Raw genomic sequence first — 16,577 nt, 5'->3', positions numbered from 1 at the left:
AGCACATGAACGCTGCCTAAATATCACCTGATGGTTGCTGTCCTTTAAGGGGAGGTGTCTCTCTTTCCTGCGAAGTGGAGTACCGTCTACACACTGACAGCCTTCACACCAACCCTTAATAGGGTAGGTGAGGAACGACAGACAGAAAATCAAATGGCCAACACCATTTGCACTCCTCTTGCTTTTTCCACTGGAAATGCATATGAATTGTATGTAAAAGATATTAATGTAGGTTCAAGTTGCTAGAGGCTCTGCCAGAATTCCAGTATTTTCACCATAATTATATTTCCAGTAACATTGTTACATACTTTGTATCACCTTAGAGCTGTGGGAAACTGCTGGAATGGTACTTAATGGTACTGATTTTAGTATGCAAAGAGCCAGTACCAAAAATGCCTAAGGAAATGGGACAAATTTCATGTAGAAAAGACACTGTTGGTCAGGCATTGTTTAAAGTTAGAAATGCAGGCAGCAAAGACCTCAGTCACTACGTAGCAGATTTTTAGCAGAGATAGTGTAAACATCCTACTTCTGAGAAGGGACTGTGAATTAAAGGGTAAGATCAAGTTTTCAAGATATTATAAGGCTGCATTACATACTTAGGTCTCTTCATCTAAGAGGATCCTTTAACATTCTGACAACTCAAACCACCACTTCCAAAACTTATCAACAAATCAGAGATACTCAGCTTGTCAAGAATGGCTGATTTTCTGAGGAAGCCGGCCATCCATTGCAGTAACGCTCTGTACCTCTGAAAGTCATTCCTAAGGTGTCTCATAAGCTGGGTGCCCAGAGTGCAAAGCACCCAAAGTCAGTGGTTGCTTTTGAAAAAGCTAATTTTACATCAAAATACAGCAGTCACACTCTGTCTATGACTGACATTACTCAGAGCAGGCTTACTCTGTGATACATAGCAACTATATACCTGTACTTAGCACAGCACCTTAAAACAGGAGATGGAATGAGTCTTAATAAATACAGAGGAACACAGGGTGGCAAAACTACCAGCAGAAATACAACAAGGGCGCCAGAATTAATATTCTTTTCTTTTACAAAAGAGAAAAGAGAAAGAACTATGGGACAAGGCCTTGTGACCTCTTAACAGCAAAGCGACAACATAATCCCATTAATTACAATTTTGGAATCTCAGACATAATCTTCCTCCCAGACATAGTAAATTCAGACTGGAAAGTCTGTATTAGGGATAACAAAGACTTTGAGAAGTAACTGTAACAGTGCATCATTAGGTATCAGTGGATTGTTTCAGAAGGAAAGTTTGTGAAAAACATTAAGGAACTCTAGAAAGAAGTTTCTCTCTGTGGATCTCTGAACTATACAAACATTTCTCTCTTTAGGCTAACGCTCAAATTTGCCAGCTCCTGCACATGGTGGACTGTTTATTTTACCTTCACTGTCTGAAGTGGAAAGCCTGCGTTTATGCACTCGTCTTAACTCCTTTCCATATCGGACACTTTTCTGCGAGCCATCGCTTTCTGAATCTTCCTTATAATTAACTTGTCTCTTCTGATTCCGTCTTGATCTTCTCCTCCTAGTTTCCAGGTAATCATCATCACTGTAATCTGTGTAATCAGCACTTTCTGCATAGAAGAAAACAGCCACGTGCATTATTCCATTAAAATGAAACTGCACAATTTAGGTAAGCTTTAGACCAGCACCAAAAAAAAAAAAACAAAAAAAACAAAAAAACCCCAAGCACTCTTTAAATACAGGAGAGTCTCAGCAATCATCTCAGTACCTTGACCTGTCCCAGGCTCATGCATCAGTTCCCTCATTTGCTGCCAGCTTAGAATTGCCTGCTTTTAAAATCTTCTCAAACCTCTCTTTCTCCCTCCAACTCCTCCAGAACAGGTTTCCTTTCTGTGTTATTGTTCTCTCACCTCCACTGGTGTCAAAGATGTCTCCTTTACAGTTCCTGCCAGCTGGAACAACCTCACTGAATCCAAGTTGATGACCTCCACATGTGACCACTTTCACTGGCAAGTACTTTCTTCCCATTATTTCAATTTAAATAAATTCTACTCTATTCAAACAGTTTTGACAATAGCTACATAAAAAAATACTGATTTTGAAACATTACATCATTAACAACAAAGTCAGCTTCACTGGTTCCTAAGTTTGCTCAAAGCAGAAACTTTATAGAAGAAACTTACCATCATTCACTGTTCTCCCTGCACCAGCCTAGAACAGCTAGTGTCTTTAAGAATTAAACTTACTTACATTTTCAATAGTTGAAAATAGCTACGAATCAACTTTAGCTGCTTTTTCATTGAGCTGTGCCAAAACAACTCTCCCAAGCTCACAGTACAACTTTACTAAACACGTCACATATTGTTCTTTTACGTTAACTGATTTACATGAATCACAGATCAAAGTGGCATCCTCTTTACCTCCTAAAATATTAAAGAAAGAATCATAGCAAGTCAATAAGAACAGCCACCTTCAGAAGGAAACTCCATCTTTGGAAACTGAAAACAAAGCCACTCACAGGATGTGTTCTTTCTTTAGCCCAAAATTAGGTTAGGCAGGGTCCTGAGGGACAATAGAAGGGGTGAAGAAAGAAACACAGAGTTAGGACTATAGCTTAGCTATATAAGGAATGATACTGGAGTCAGCTAGGCAAGGCTCTACAAACATCATTTTGCCATGAAAATAAGAAAAAAAATTGCGTTCAGTATTTCCTTTCTGCTTTTCTTCAAGCGGGATGTCTCTGATGGTATGGTATGGGGTTCTGGTTTTGTCACAGATACAGAAAACAAATGAAGCTGCTTTTATGCATTACAGAGTAGATGAGCAATCTCTTTAGACCTCTAGTTCTTAGTCTTCATTAATTACAGCTTACAACTAGTGTAGTGATACATTCAGGACAGGGAGACAGCAACTATTGTAAATGCATATACCTATCTTTATCTGTCCAAGCATTAACACTCCTTTTGGAAACCATTACTTCAGAGTAACCTATTCCAACATGTTTTTCATGTATATTCCAGAAAGACAGGTAAAAACACTTGAAAGGTAACACACCCTGGACAGCAAGTTAACACTCTACTGTACCTAGTACCTTAAATTCACAGCAAGTGCTTAGGATATTTGGCACTTTATAGGACTGGATCTCAAATGAAGGGAAAACACAGAGGATAGTCTTCATAAAAAGATGCGAATCATTAAAAGCTACATAAGGAAAAAAATCGCTTTTTCATAAGGAAAAAAATCCCTCTTTTTTAGTTCAAGCAGGTTCTAGTGCTCGTCTTTGGATATGTATTATTTTCATACTTTAAACCGTACAAACAGAAAACAAACGGGTTGAAGGACACGTAGAATAAAGTGAATTATAAGATGCTCCTATGATGCAAGAGTCTTTAGTTACTAAAGACCAAAAAAGATAACTCTGGGAGAGATTCAAGGTGTCAGTTATAAAGTTGCCTTCAAGCCTACCAGACAACACAGAATGCCATACAACAGTTCACTGCAGCTGAAGGAATTATTCTTCCATACAAAGTGAGGGAAAATGTTTCTTTCAGAAGAAGCTTTTTCAAAGGTATTCGGAAGGTCAAGTAGATATAAGTAGTATATTTTCACCTCCATCCTTACCCTTCCCTGAAATCACGTTCAAAACAGGAAGGCATGGGATACCTGAAACTGTCCACAAAGGTGCCCTTTTGAATCATAACACTGAGCATACATTTAAGTACATATTTACTTAAAATGCCAAGAACCTAGTACTCAGTACCAGTTTCCTTCATAATATTCACAGCAGAACACTCTGAGAAGAGAGAATTTTGAACACCACAATACCATATAAGGGAAACGAGTACCAAACAGTGTATTTTTCCCTTATTAGCCCCAATGACAAACAACTATTAATTTGCTTTACAGACAGGAAGCAAAGATGACCTACAACTCAACCAAAGCTACCAAACAAGTCACTGTTAAAGTCATGACAGGAAACCGAGAGTTTCACTCTTCCTCTCTCTAGTGCAGAGTATTTAATAAGTTTAGAAGACTTAATACACTCACCAGACTCTCTGCTTGAATTTTCCTCAGAATCTTCCTCTTCATCATCTTCAGAATATCTTTTCTTGACTGTTTTCCTTCGTAACCGCCTACTTTGCCTCATGGGCCTGGAGAGATGTCGCCGGGATATGCGGGCACAGAACTCCGAATCGCTGTCTTCATTTGATGGTGGGTCATCTTCACTTTCATCCAGATTTTCCTCTGATATAACAAACTCATCCTGTGATCTGTTCAAAGGGAAATCATACATGTAATATGATGACAGTATGTGCAAATAATATATGCAAAGCAGGCATTGGCTTTCACAATAATGCACAAATCTTGCCATAATATTGAGGCATAACAAATATCTGGAGAACAAGCTGCCATCACTGACATTAAATTTCAGTTGTATGCTTAGGAGGTACCTTTAGAGCACATGACATTACACAGCAGATCAGAACAGATCAGAACATGACATACACAGCAGATGAATGTAAATGCTACATCCCATTGAGGGTACAGGTTACATTTATATAGCAAAATTCTACAGTGTTCACATAGTGCACTTTAACATAACATCTGCAGAGCAGTAACTCAGGATGAGCATGACGTGTCAAGAAAAAACATGTTCTGGCTGACATGACTTCCCCTTCACCAGCCAAGCACTATTCTACACAATCTCTGAGAATTAGAATACTATGTCTCAATATACAGCTGCTGCTCTTATGATCAACATGTACCTCACAAACTTATGTTATCAGCTTATAAAACTCCCATTATTTCAAAAGCAAACCAGTGCTTTTTAAAACACAGCTGAGCACAGAAGGTACACAGTCACTTAGATCTGGCTGCCAGCTGAATGTGAATTCCAGTGTAAGATCCAGCAGGCATTTAGCAGAGAACTGAGTTGAAAATGCATGGATACACTTTAACAGATCAATGCACTATTAATTCTGTGAGATTTCTGCAAACTACATTTATTGATAGAAAATTTCCAGCTCATTTAGCTCAACTATTCAGGGTGCCACTTCAAAGTCCTCAGCATAGTCACATGTGAAAAATGAAGCTCAAGAGATTTTGCCTATTACAAGACATGTTCTGCAGGCTATCCATACACTTCGTAGATCAGCTCAGTGACTGGTGTAAGCTTTAACAGTTGATGGTAAAGAAACCAGAGCTCATGCTCCATTATATTTCTTTATTGTAGCATAAAGGAGGACTAAAATTATTACTACTTTTTTTAACATTAGGAATTCCCCAGACTGAAAGATGACAAATCCCAGGGAAAGAGTTTCCATTAGCCAGTGCAATGTTCATTCAGAGTTTAAAGCTTCACATGTCATGTATTTGTTTTCTGCAGTATAAACGGCCTCTTTGGGTGTTTTCTGAGACTTAGAAAGCAAAAGTCAAGAACTGATTTCACAACCTACATGTGAAGCTTTGTATACTCTAAAAGGAGAAATGTTACTTTTCCAATTTCTATATGGAAATCAGGCCTAACAAAAATCCCACAGAATTGCTGTAGTTTCAAAATGAAACAGTAAGCCTCATTTTAGCTATATGTTTGTTAGAGATTTCTGCTAGAATGTTACATTGGTTTGAGCACATTTGGCTCCTTCTCTAACATAACTGTGTATAGAATCCCACAGTATGGCCTCAAATACACCAGTAAAATTTCCAGAACAAGTTTTACCTAGAACAGAGGTTGGAAGATTTCAGTGCATAGATTTACAGTGCAGATTTCCCAGTATAATTGTGTTCCTCTAGGGTACAATGATGTTCCAGTACTGGACACATGCTCCTATGACAGTTTTAGGGGCACTGCAGAATTGCAGAAACCTGCAGCTGTCATTGACTCAAACCTGTAGCCACGAGTGACTTGTGGTGGAAGCTCAACTGCAGACCTACCCATCACTGATCTTGAATTCATCTTCACTCTCTTCTTCATCCAGATTACTATCGCTATCCAGATCATTTAGTCGCCGTCGTTTCTTGCGACGTGCTGCAGCAGCCCTTTGTGGTCGCTTATTTTCTTTCCTTTCTTCCTCTAGGATTGTGGAAATGTCTTTCCCACGGTGACCCGTGATATTAGACATGTCTTTGCCTCTGCCAATGCCTATATTCAGAGACAGAAAGGAGGAAAAAAAAAGTTAATTTTTTTTTATTCAACTTTATACATATCTTTCCTCCAGGCCTATAATTTCAGCCTCCTGTTAAGCATGAAGATTTTTTGTCATGCAAGACTTTGTCTGGAGTCTTGTTCCTAAAATGCACAGTTCACTTGGCAATACTGAGATCAATGTAAAAGATCGTAGGCAGGTGTCAGTATTCTGATACTGAACCCCAACCTGCATCATGCCCAAAGTTAGTACCTTTTGAGGGGTGCGAATATCAGAAAATACATCTTTGCTTCATAATGTTTAGTACCCTTCTTAGAAGACAAAGTGTTTTAAGTTGCTGTTTGATCAGTGAGCAGAGTTTCTGAAGAGACAATTTTACTGTTTTGAGATCTGATGATACGATTCTTGCATTAAGACACCTACAGCCATAACAAGTGATTTTTAGGCTGTCTGTATACATCCACCGAGTTTCTGAAAACAGGTGTCTTTATGGAGATGCCAAAAGCCACACAATTGAGGGATTAAAAGTTTCATGGGAATTTTCTCCATGCTGATTAAGGTGATGCAGAAGAAAAAAATCCCTCTAACATTTCTCAGATATTTTTGAAGATCTCTCTTTTCTTCCCATGTGTTGCCTTAGCAGACAACAAGGAACATGATTTCATTTTATTCAAAACTCAGAAGTGGTTACATATCTGAATTAACATTGTCAAGGAGGCTGGCTTTGTGGACCAAATTTTCCGAGGGTCCAATTGTGGACCAATTTGTGAACCTGATTTCTAGATGTGACAAATGTCAGTAGCAGCACCTGCCACTGCAATCTCAAATTCATAACTTAGGGAATGAATTTTAACATTTTTCTTGTAATGCTTATTCATTGCATTCATATATCAAAACATACGCAAGCTAAATTTAACTATGAAGATCAAATACTTTTTGGTGTCGTTAACCTGGAATGAGCATTACCAAGGGAAATTATTTAGTTTGGGTCTGAAAGTACAGTATTAAAAACTAACCTGTGCAGTTTAGAAGAGAGGATTACATTTGTTGCCTTTGGTATCAAAAAAAATTTGGTCTTAGTATTCTTATCACCATTGCAATGAAAAACAAATAATATCAGAAACATACCTCCTCCATCAGCCTCCTTGATATCATCTTCAATTGCCTCATCAATTGCCTCATCGAATTCATCAAACCTAAAAGTAACATGTCATTTACTACTTTGAAGAGAACCTTAATTAAATTATATTATGAAAACATAACTCAGAAGCTAAAATTGCTTTAAGAAATCAGACTGCACGGATAATGTGCTGGGTATGAGGTAAAATAGTAATTTTTTGAAAAGGTGTGTTTATTATTTCTACTTGTTAGTAGAATATTTATCACTGCCTGGCCATCTTACCATTGATTTATATAAAAAACCACTTAATTTTACAGAACATACTACTGAATTTAACACTATATAATTTGAAAACTCTTAGGAGGATTTCAGCAGCATTTCTGATGCAAAATATTTATTGGCCTATTTTTTCCATACCTTTTATTTAGATAACATATGCACTATTGATTTGCAAAACAGCCTTTTTGAAAAGCACCTATTAAAGTATAATTATTCAAACTGTTTATGTTTGCCTTGAAAATTTATTTCAGATGGTTCATTTCTTTTCTTTAAAGCTCTCAGTAATTACTCACTGATTACTCTCAGTAATTGTTATGGATTTGCAACATTCTAAGCTGAACAGATAAAATATACCCTACTGAAGAGCAGAACTTTTCAGTTTTTCATTATTAAATATAAATATGCTAATAATGTTACGTAACTAAATAGGAAAAACAAAAGCAAAATATTCAGATATGCTTCTCCTGCAGCAGCTTTTATAAAACTGTATAAATCTCTGCACACCAGGTAATTCACTGAAAAGGAAGAGCAGACAGAGGAGAAAGGATCCATCCCTTTTACACAGAAAGAACTTCTGTAGTTTGCTTCTTCAGTGATGAATTCAAAGGACTGTTACATGATTTAACAAATAGATACCTTGAGATACTGGATACAAAAAGTAGAAATGTTAACAACTGTGTAGGAAAGGCATTTTACTTAGATGCTTTTCTTCATTTCATTTGCTATTTTTTATATAAAAATGATTAGCAATTGGACAACAATCTCACTGAAGATTCGGCTTTTCATTCACTAAAGAAAGAAAGATTCCAGTTATGTTTATCTTGGTCCTCCACTGTAACCTCTACCAGGACAAGGAAAAAAAATAGGTCTAATAGTAGTCTGTATTCCACTAGTAACCACAAAACACTTTCTTCTTTAAAAAATAAGGTGATTTCTGGTCTCTCTATATACCCTAAGAACAACTGCATGTCAGCTTTCAGGCAGCTTTACAGTAAGGTAAGTAACTCTGAAATTATTCCATCAACAAGATTTGATCCAAATTACTCAAACACCATTTTCCATCCGCACCATTAACACATTTTCTTTGAAATATGAGAAATCACTTTATGCTTTCAAACCACTGCTAACAAATATTCTGAAATCAAGCATGAGCTGACAACTGCTTGTCCGTTACGTGTAAAGGAACATAACTTCTGCTGCTGCTGCTTTATTCAGTGACGCAGAGTTCTGCTAACTTGTTCATCAGTGGACTAAAGAGATGACTGAGATGATAAAAAGGGATGACGCATCTGCAGAGAACCAGCATGCTATGCAATGCAGATTTATCTCCAAGGGGAATAAGACTTTTAGCATTTATTTTCCCCCACTGAAGGAAAGCATGCAAATTCTCATTGACACTAGGAGGACTTCACTGTGCACATATGAATTTGAACTGACACACCGACAGCGTACACACATAAGATATTCACTAACTCAAAGTTATGTGTATCATGCAGTCTAAGAGAAATTCTGTCATTTTGTATCATAAGATTTGAGTTTCAAAAGCAGCATTTCATTAAATATTATTTCCAAAAAAATAATTACTGCCTTTGCACAATGTGTGTTCCACTGAAGTAATGCCAGATACCCTACAGGCAAGAATGTTTTCTCATGGTCAGATGCTCCCTGACCTGTCATGAACATAATAACAAATCTATATAATCTTGCCTTTGACATAATGTTCCTTAAAGAAATATTTAATTTCCAAAACCAGAAATGACATTTTCTTTAGTATGACTTTTGCTATTAATTTAAAAAGTTATTAAAAATCAACAATTAAGCAAGGTCAGATTGAGTTTCCTGAGCAGCTATTTAAACAAGCTGCCTACCTATAACTTATGCACTTCCGAGTTCTGGTAGACCTCCTTTCGAGCAGCTTTGATTTTGGCTTTTTGGAATCTTTCTTCTTTTCTTCCTGACCTTCTGGTATTTCTGGCTCCTACTCACATAAGAAAGAAATGTCAGAGAGCTTTATCTCCTCTCCCTCCAGATTTATCAGGACTGAATTCATACTAACCCGTGTTCATATGAAATAGATAGCTTGTATGTCCAACATAGCACATATCAAGTTCCAGTATAATGACTCATTACAGTGCATAGTTCACACAAACACTTGCATCTTTTACCATTTTTGTTATCAGAGAGAGAAAGTTTGCTTTACTACAGAAAGTTAGAGTGGAAAGTCTATCTTTAAAACAAAAACAACAAATTTCATTTTAAACTTTCCTGCAAGAACAGATTTTGGATCTGTTCGTCTTGGATGAAGGCATCTGGCTAAGGCTAAGAAAATCACTTTAGAATGTATTTAAGTAGCGAGAAAAAGACATTTGCTGCAAGAGTAAAAATTTTTTTCTCCTCTTCTGTAAAAAAGAAACCACACAAAAACATCTGTTAATAACACACTCTAGATGTTACAGTTCTTCACCAAATCTAGCTCTAATACAAACAAACATTTATTAGAGGCTAAGGTAAAAATAGGTTTCTATCATGCTCTGACGATTTGCTCAAACACAGATGACTATGCAGTAGGCACCTAAGGTAGGTGAACTGAATCCCACTCTTACAATCTACAGCACGGCAGAGCGCTCTGCTCAAAACCAAGCGTAAGCACTGGAGGGATGATGGTTCTGAGATCCTTCAAACGACGGAGGACTCTGCGTGGCACCAGTTGGTGCTCGCATACAAGCTGAAGCCCCCTTGGTTTCCACAGTAAATTCATGCTCAGTCTAAAGTGAAGGCCCTGGAATCATTTCTGATCTGCATATATGTTTTTCTTTCTGAAGTGTACTTCTGATGACTCTAACACACCATGGAGAAACTCCTTCCTTGAGGAGTCTAGAAATTAATCTTCTGAAAGTTACATATGCTAAACAAACACAATTAGCATTAATACTGTAATAATAAGAAAGAAATCCAGCCAACAATGAAATAATAATTTAAAAAATTAACCAGAAAATCATCTAAGCAAACGATTATACCAGAATCCTTATTAGGTGAAATTTTGTACAAACAATGTTGATAGATCTCCCCTCTTAAAAACAATGCCAAAATCTTACATTAACATCCTTCTTGATAATCTAACATGCAAATACTACAACTAAAAGGTTTAAGAAATGAAAGAATAATACAATATAGACATACTAACTTACTTGAGGTGGAATGATGTTCTCAATACTGATACCCACATACACCAGTCGTTCTTTTCTTTAGGAGAGAAAAAAGAAAGTAAGCTTACAGAAAGACTGCAGAGATATAAAATAAGGCTGTAATCAGCACTGTTTAAGGCTCTTACTACAGTTAGACAGAGGCATTTCAAGAGGATGCTACAAATGCAAAGTTGCTTTAGTTGGAATTATAAGCTAAATCTCATAGGGTTACATTTTCCTACACATATGATGTAAGTGATTTTGCCAAGAGTTCTGACAAACAACGATGTTTGATTGAGTATTTGACATGGAAATGATTAAACTTGGGTTTAAAAAGCAATTTAAAAATATTAATGCTGTGAGAGAGATTATGCTATCAAATCCATAGATAAAATCCAAAGATAAAATAGGAATTGAAAATCATATTGAACTGGAAAAATTATCACAAAAAAGGACGTAATTCAAAAAGGCCAAATGCAAGATTCTAGGCTTAGGCAGGAACAATCAACTCCAGAAACACCAAGTTGGAAATAACTGGTGACATCATTTTCTGGAAAAAGAGAACATCTGAACAAAGAACAATAAAGTCAAGCTGTTGCAGAGACAACTTTATCATTACCCAGGGATGTACGAACAGGAGAATAGCCAATGGGACCACTGAAGGAAGCCTTCCCTGGTAGTCAGCACTAGTCATACCTAGCTGGAGTACTTGGTGCCATCTAGGCATACTTCAAGAAAGTCATGAACCAGCTGAAGAGTTCAGAGAAAGCCACCAGGCCTGACTGAACAGGAATGCAGCAGACATGCCCCATTGAAAAAGGCTGAAAAAACAGGGCTGACTGGTCTAGAGAAGACCAAAGACAGCAATGATAAAAGTATTCAAATAAAGGAAAGACCATTGTAAAGGAGTAGTAAAACTACCCACTGTGGGCAAGGAGGGCAACAAAATTAAATCAAAGTAAGTAAAATCCAGTTTAGACAATAGTGGCAAGCCTAATATGCCTCAATACCAGCATCCAGTGTCATCTGGATTGCCCTTGATTGCAATTCTGCCTCTGTGCTGCTCCAGGACAAAAGTCTTCTGCAGGTCTTGTCACATCTGTCAGGCCTAAGTGGAGATGTCTCAGATATCCTAGCACCTCTCAAATACACTAGGTGCTGATCTAGGCTACTGAAGTGAGCCTTCAGCAAAACAGTCTAGCAGTAAGAATAGCCATATGGACAAGACTAAGGTTGGGAACTGATGCTGTCATCAGTGTAGGTCCCTGCAAACCTTTTCTATGAAAGTAAGAGATCATTTAATTAAATGAAGATATCAAAGAAAGTTGGCAACATTTACCGGGCTCCGCAAGGACTTTATAAGTAAGCCACATCTCTAAAGAGGCTTTTTTGAACAACGGTGTTTTAGAACAAACATGCTGACGAACAAGCCTGTATGGGGGCAAGGTATGAACTTCCATGATCCAGTAAAGCATCAGTACAGTTGAAATGAAATCATGCAAGATCCAGTGAGAACCTCTTCTGGTTTTTGAGCTAAAGATTCTCAGTAGTTAAACAGCTGACCAGAACCGGACTTCTGAAGTTACCGTGAGTAATCGTACGAGCACGTATCCAAGGACACGAGTCGCAGCTGGATGCGCTAGGTACACAAATCATCTAGACCTGTACACAAAATACCTGAAGTGCATATTAATTTTAGATATGTCTAGCTCTTGTGCATTATTTTATGGAAATAGTTACAGGCACCAACCACCACCTAAAAGTGTGGTTTCTACTATTTTCCTATATTTATAAAAAAGGAAAACTTGAAGTAGACTTATGATCAGCTTTCTGAACTACACGTTTATCAAAATAACCTTCTAAAGAGCTGTCTATTGAAACAAAACGGCATATTTTTTCCTTAAATAACATAAATAAGGTTTCTAAAGTAACACTGACAGACAGTAAAAATGGATTTTAAGTTGTTTTACAGCCAAACAAGACCATGAGCTGTGACAATTCTGTAGCATTATGTCTAAACTGAAATTTTTGGCTTTGTATTAAAGTGCTGTTTTTGTCTCCTAAAGTCAGCTCTTCAAACTGACAGATCAAAAGAAAGCATCTCTGTCCTCCAGAGAGCTACCAGATTGGTTGGATGAGGGAAGAATTTTGTCATATACTCTGCAGAGTCATTACGCTCTTCAAAATTAATTGAAATATCTTAATGCAAGGAATGCAACTGCTAAAATCAGAACAGAACAAGTCAAAGTGTAAACATCTTAGCATTCAGCAGGTTTCCTGGATTGACAGTCTTCTCCATTTCTTACTTCTTACAATGCAAAACATCAAGTGACAGGAGAGATGAGAAAACTTCAATTGTTTTTAAACATGATCAGTGAGGCTTTCAAGTTCTGCTTTACTTCTGCCTGACTTTGGAATACACACTATTTAAGAAATTAGCAAATAAAACAAATCAATCCTACTAAAGTCTTAAAACCAGATGCAAAGATGAAATACCAAATGCATTTCTTATTAGAGCATAACACGCAAGCTCAAAATTTTAACCAAGAGGTCTCAAACTGCAAGATGCAGATAAGCACTGACTAGTTATAAACTCTTCCTAGAAGAGCCCAGAAAACATTTTCTTTCATGTACGTAGTTGCAATATTCGCTATAGGGAAGCAATGAAAGAGTGAATGAAAGTAAGTACTCCACTTGATTTGGCCTGGGAGAAATGGAGAAGTAGTCCCAAGAGGGATTTTCTATCAAGAAGTCTGAGAGTCTCTAACATGAATTAAAAAAGGCATCCATAAAAGCTTTAGCATCCATTCCTTCTAGCTGGTGACAGGACATGATTATAGAAGTTAGTATGCAAGTGAGAAACCTGAAATTCTGCAAGATGTTGCAGTAACATCTTAAATTCATGAACAGCAGAAGCAAAATAAAGGTATGATTTTGCAATACTCAGATCTATATTTTTATCAGAGTCATAACAACTACCATGAAATCGGAAGTTTTCATTAAAGAACATTTGTGACATGACACTTCGGGGATGCCTAAAAATAGAGCTGAACAGCTGCATCAATTTCAGTCTGAACTTTGAAAGATATCAGTTAAATGCTAGAGAATAATCAAAAGCAAGAGCTCAGTAGTATCACTGGTTCAAAAGCATGATAATAACACTGGTTCAAAGAATCAGTTAAGCATGCTCCTGGTAAGATACTTGGTTTTTTTCCTCTTTGCCAAAAAGACGGGCAATCCCCAGAGGTACTGCGATTTTACAGAAACATTACATGAATATATTTCTATGCCCCAAATAACTTATTTTAATTTATACACTGAGCTGTAATAAGAACAACTTTATATTCTTTTCTAATATTATAATTCTTGCTTTCTTCAGTCTTTTTACCTTATAATTTACTAAAATATACCATTATTAGGTTGAAAGAGAGTTCAACATTCAATTATTGTAAAAAAAATTCATGATACAAATCAAGCTCTTTTCTCTCTTTTTAAAGACTTAAAAAAAAAAAAGCAGTCTTATGAGGTACAATACAAAACATCAGGTTAATTTGGTATAAGAATCAGATTGCAAAAGTGTTGTTAAAACATCTGTTTCAAACACTGAAAACAGCTATGATATGAATTGTATGCTCTTCTGCAATGATTAGCAAACCGTATATTTACGCAATACTACTGACTTCAAAAAAGCAGGACAGACTGGAAAAAATAGCATTTCTTGCAATGTTTGCCACCAGAGTATTTACCAAAATAGGTCCAAAAACATTGTTCACTAGTAATGAGACTTCCCAGCACGAAACAGAGCAGCCGGTTCCTCTGTGTCCCATACTTCTGCACAGATTGAGGCCGTGTGTAAACTGAGCTCCCTCATGAAATAGCTAGTTGTTTCACTCCCAAAGCTACAAATTCACTGGAATTGGCAGGCCAAGAATAGTTTTGCCACAGTGTGATCTAGATCCACTTTGAGCAGAATTACATGACATAATGTCAGAAACAGTTGGCACCTGATCCATCCTACCACTTCCACTGCTGCTACAGTAACGAAGAGGAGATTTTAAAGGAAGCTGCAAACAGATGTGGCTTGTGCTTCGCTTCAGAATCACAATATTCCATCATTCCTTCACCGATATTACTGCATGTGCTATAAACATACACCTGCTGTATTCTCAACTGCTTTTTCTAAAATGGTTTCACCTGGTATCGCGTTCTGAATTTTGCCTTTAAGATACAATCATGAAAAGCTTAATAACGCACATAGATGTTATATTTTGCAAAGAACTCAATACACATCCTAAAAGCTGCAAATCAAGCAGACTGTGTTTCATGACCCTCGTTTTCAGGTCTGAAAACTGCAGAAAGGAGTTCCAAATGATAAGAAAGTTGTCTGTAAACACACCAGACTGGTTTACATTGAGCCCTTGATAATGGCAAGAGAGGACACACAATTTCTTTGCAAGCTGCAGTTCAGCTGACCCACTGCACTACTGCAATTGCGTAATCTTGTAAAGCAGACAAAGTTTAACAGAATCTAAAGCAACAAGATTTATAAACCTTATTAATCTAGTCAACCTTTGCAACAAAGTCAGGACTTACAGCGTGCTTACTGTAGGAAGTTTACACACATCTGACAGAGCATTGCTAATGCACGCAGCTGAACCAGTGCTGAAAACCATTTAATTACAGGTACAGGAAAGCCAAAATTGTGTTCAGGCTCCATGACAAAAGCTTAATACAAATGCATTTCCTTATCTTTTGCAATTACTGGACTCTTTCTCCTCTCTTGTAAGCTCCACCATCATCGCACCAACAGTAACCTCTCTAATAAGTGGGAAATCGAAGCCGTTTTTACCAATTCCCAGTCTCACCGATACTTTCCTCCCCAGTCCTCAGTTCTTTTAACGCTTGTTCAGGTGTTGCCACCCCTGCAAACACAGCCAAGCAGTAGTACCTGCGTTCTGCACGCTCCTTCTTTTTTAAGACAACATCCAGATCTTGTAATTGTTCTTCTAGTTTCTCACAGAGCAATTTCTAAGGGAATAAACAAAATATTAGTTTCTCTCATAACCAACTATTTTCATTTAATATTCAGGCACTTTATTCACTATTTTTATACTTATCACACTAATGTCTGGAAAATGAATCCCTTGTTACACTGGAGGAGCCTCTTTTAGTAGTATGGCTTACAACAAAGACTGTCTTCCTAAAAAGTGTGCATGAACTGCTATAGAAATATATCTTCCCAGTAACTAGCATCTACTGTAGGAAGCAATGTGCCTAAAGCAAACATTAAAGATGTTTAGAATAAACGTACTTCTAAATTAGTACCAAATTTTCATTACATTTACAAATTACCCTCAGAGAAACCTGGGGATTTCACAGACATAGATACTACACATACACAAAGTTAAGCGTGTACACACACAGTGACATTTGTGTTTGGCACTTACCTTAACCTTTAAAAAGCACATGAAAAGGCACATGTGCACCACAGTAAAAAGCAGAAAGGCACTTCAGCATCATTTTCCTACCATTTTCCTTCAAATCTTATTACACCAATTAATACTCAAGGGGCCATATGTAAAAACACTTTTTTACACACCAATCACCTGCCTTTTTATGTGTTTCTGCCTCCCTCCTCATACTATCCCCAAGGATTTTTTTCGTACTTTTAGAAATTTAGTAATCTTTAGTATGATAAATAACAAGTAGCACTAAAGCAAAGAGATGCTCTAACTGTAAATTGCAATACCAAATTATGTATGGAAAACATCCTTAAGCATTCAAGACCATGACTACTTAAATAAAATGCTTCTCAGAAGACAACTAAAAATTGAAGCATGATATGGCTGTATTGTGCAA

The 16,577-nt window shown here is 37.0% G+C and overlaps 1 protein-coding gene across 1 annotated transcript in view; it reads right to left on the bottom strand.

The window, feature by feature from the left end:
- The window catches only part of RSF1 (remodeling and spacing factor 1), a 63,190-nt gene that overhangs the window by 8,348 nt on the left and 38,265 nt on the right, over window positions 1–16,577 (bottom strand). Inside the window, exons 9-15 of the mRNA XM_026097955.2 lie at window positions 15,667–15,746; window positions 10,722–10,776; window positions 9,402–9,511; window positions 7,263–7,330; window positions 5,923–6,130; window positions 4,036–4,259; window positions 1,407–1,598 (exon numbers count right to left, since the gene is read on the bottom strand). Of these exons, the coding sequence (XP_025953740.2) occupies window positions 1,407–1,598; window positions 4,036–4,259; window positions 5,923–6,130; window positions 7,263–7,330; window positions 9,402–9,511; window positions 10,722–10,776; window positions 15,667–15,746 (937 nt within the window). The remainder of the gene's footprint in view (window positions 1–1,406; window positions 1,599–4,035; window positions 4,260–5,922; window positions 6,131–7,262; window positions 7,331–9,401; window positions 9,512–10,721; window positions 10,777–15,666; window positions 15,747–16,577) is intronic.

Source organism: Dromaius novaehollandiae, chromosome 1 (assembly GCF_036370855.1).
Source record: "Dromaius novaehollandiae isolate bDroNov1 chromosome 1, bDroNov1.hap1, whole genome shotgun sequence".
Taxonomy (NCBI): Eukaryota; Metazoa; Chordata; class Aves; order Casuariiformes; family Dromaiidae; genus Dromaius; species Dromaius novaehollandiae.
The sequence above is the reverse complement of the archived record's forward strand: the minus strand, read 5'-3'. Positions and strand labels throughout refer to the sequence as shown.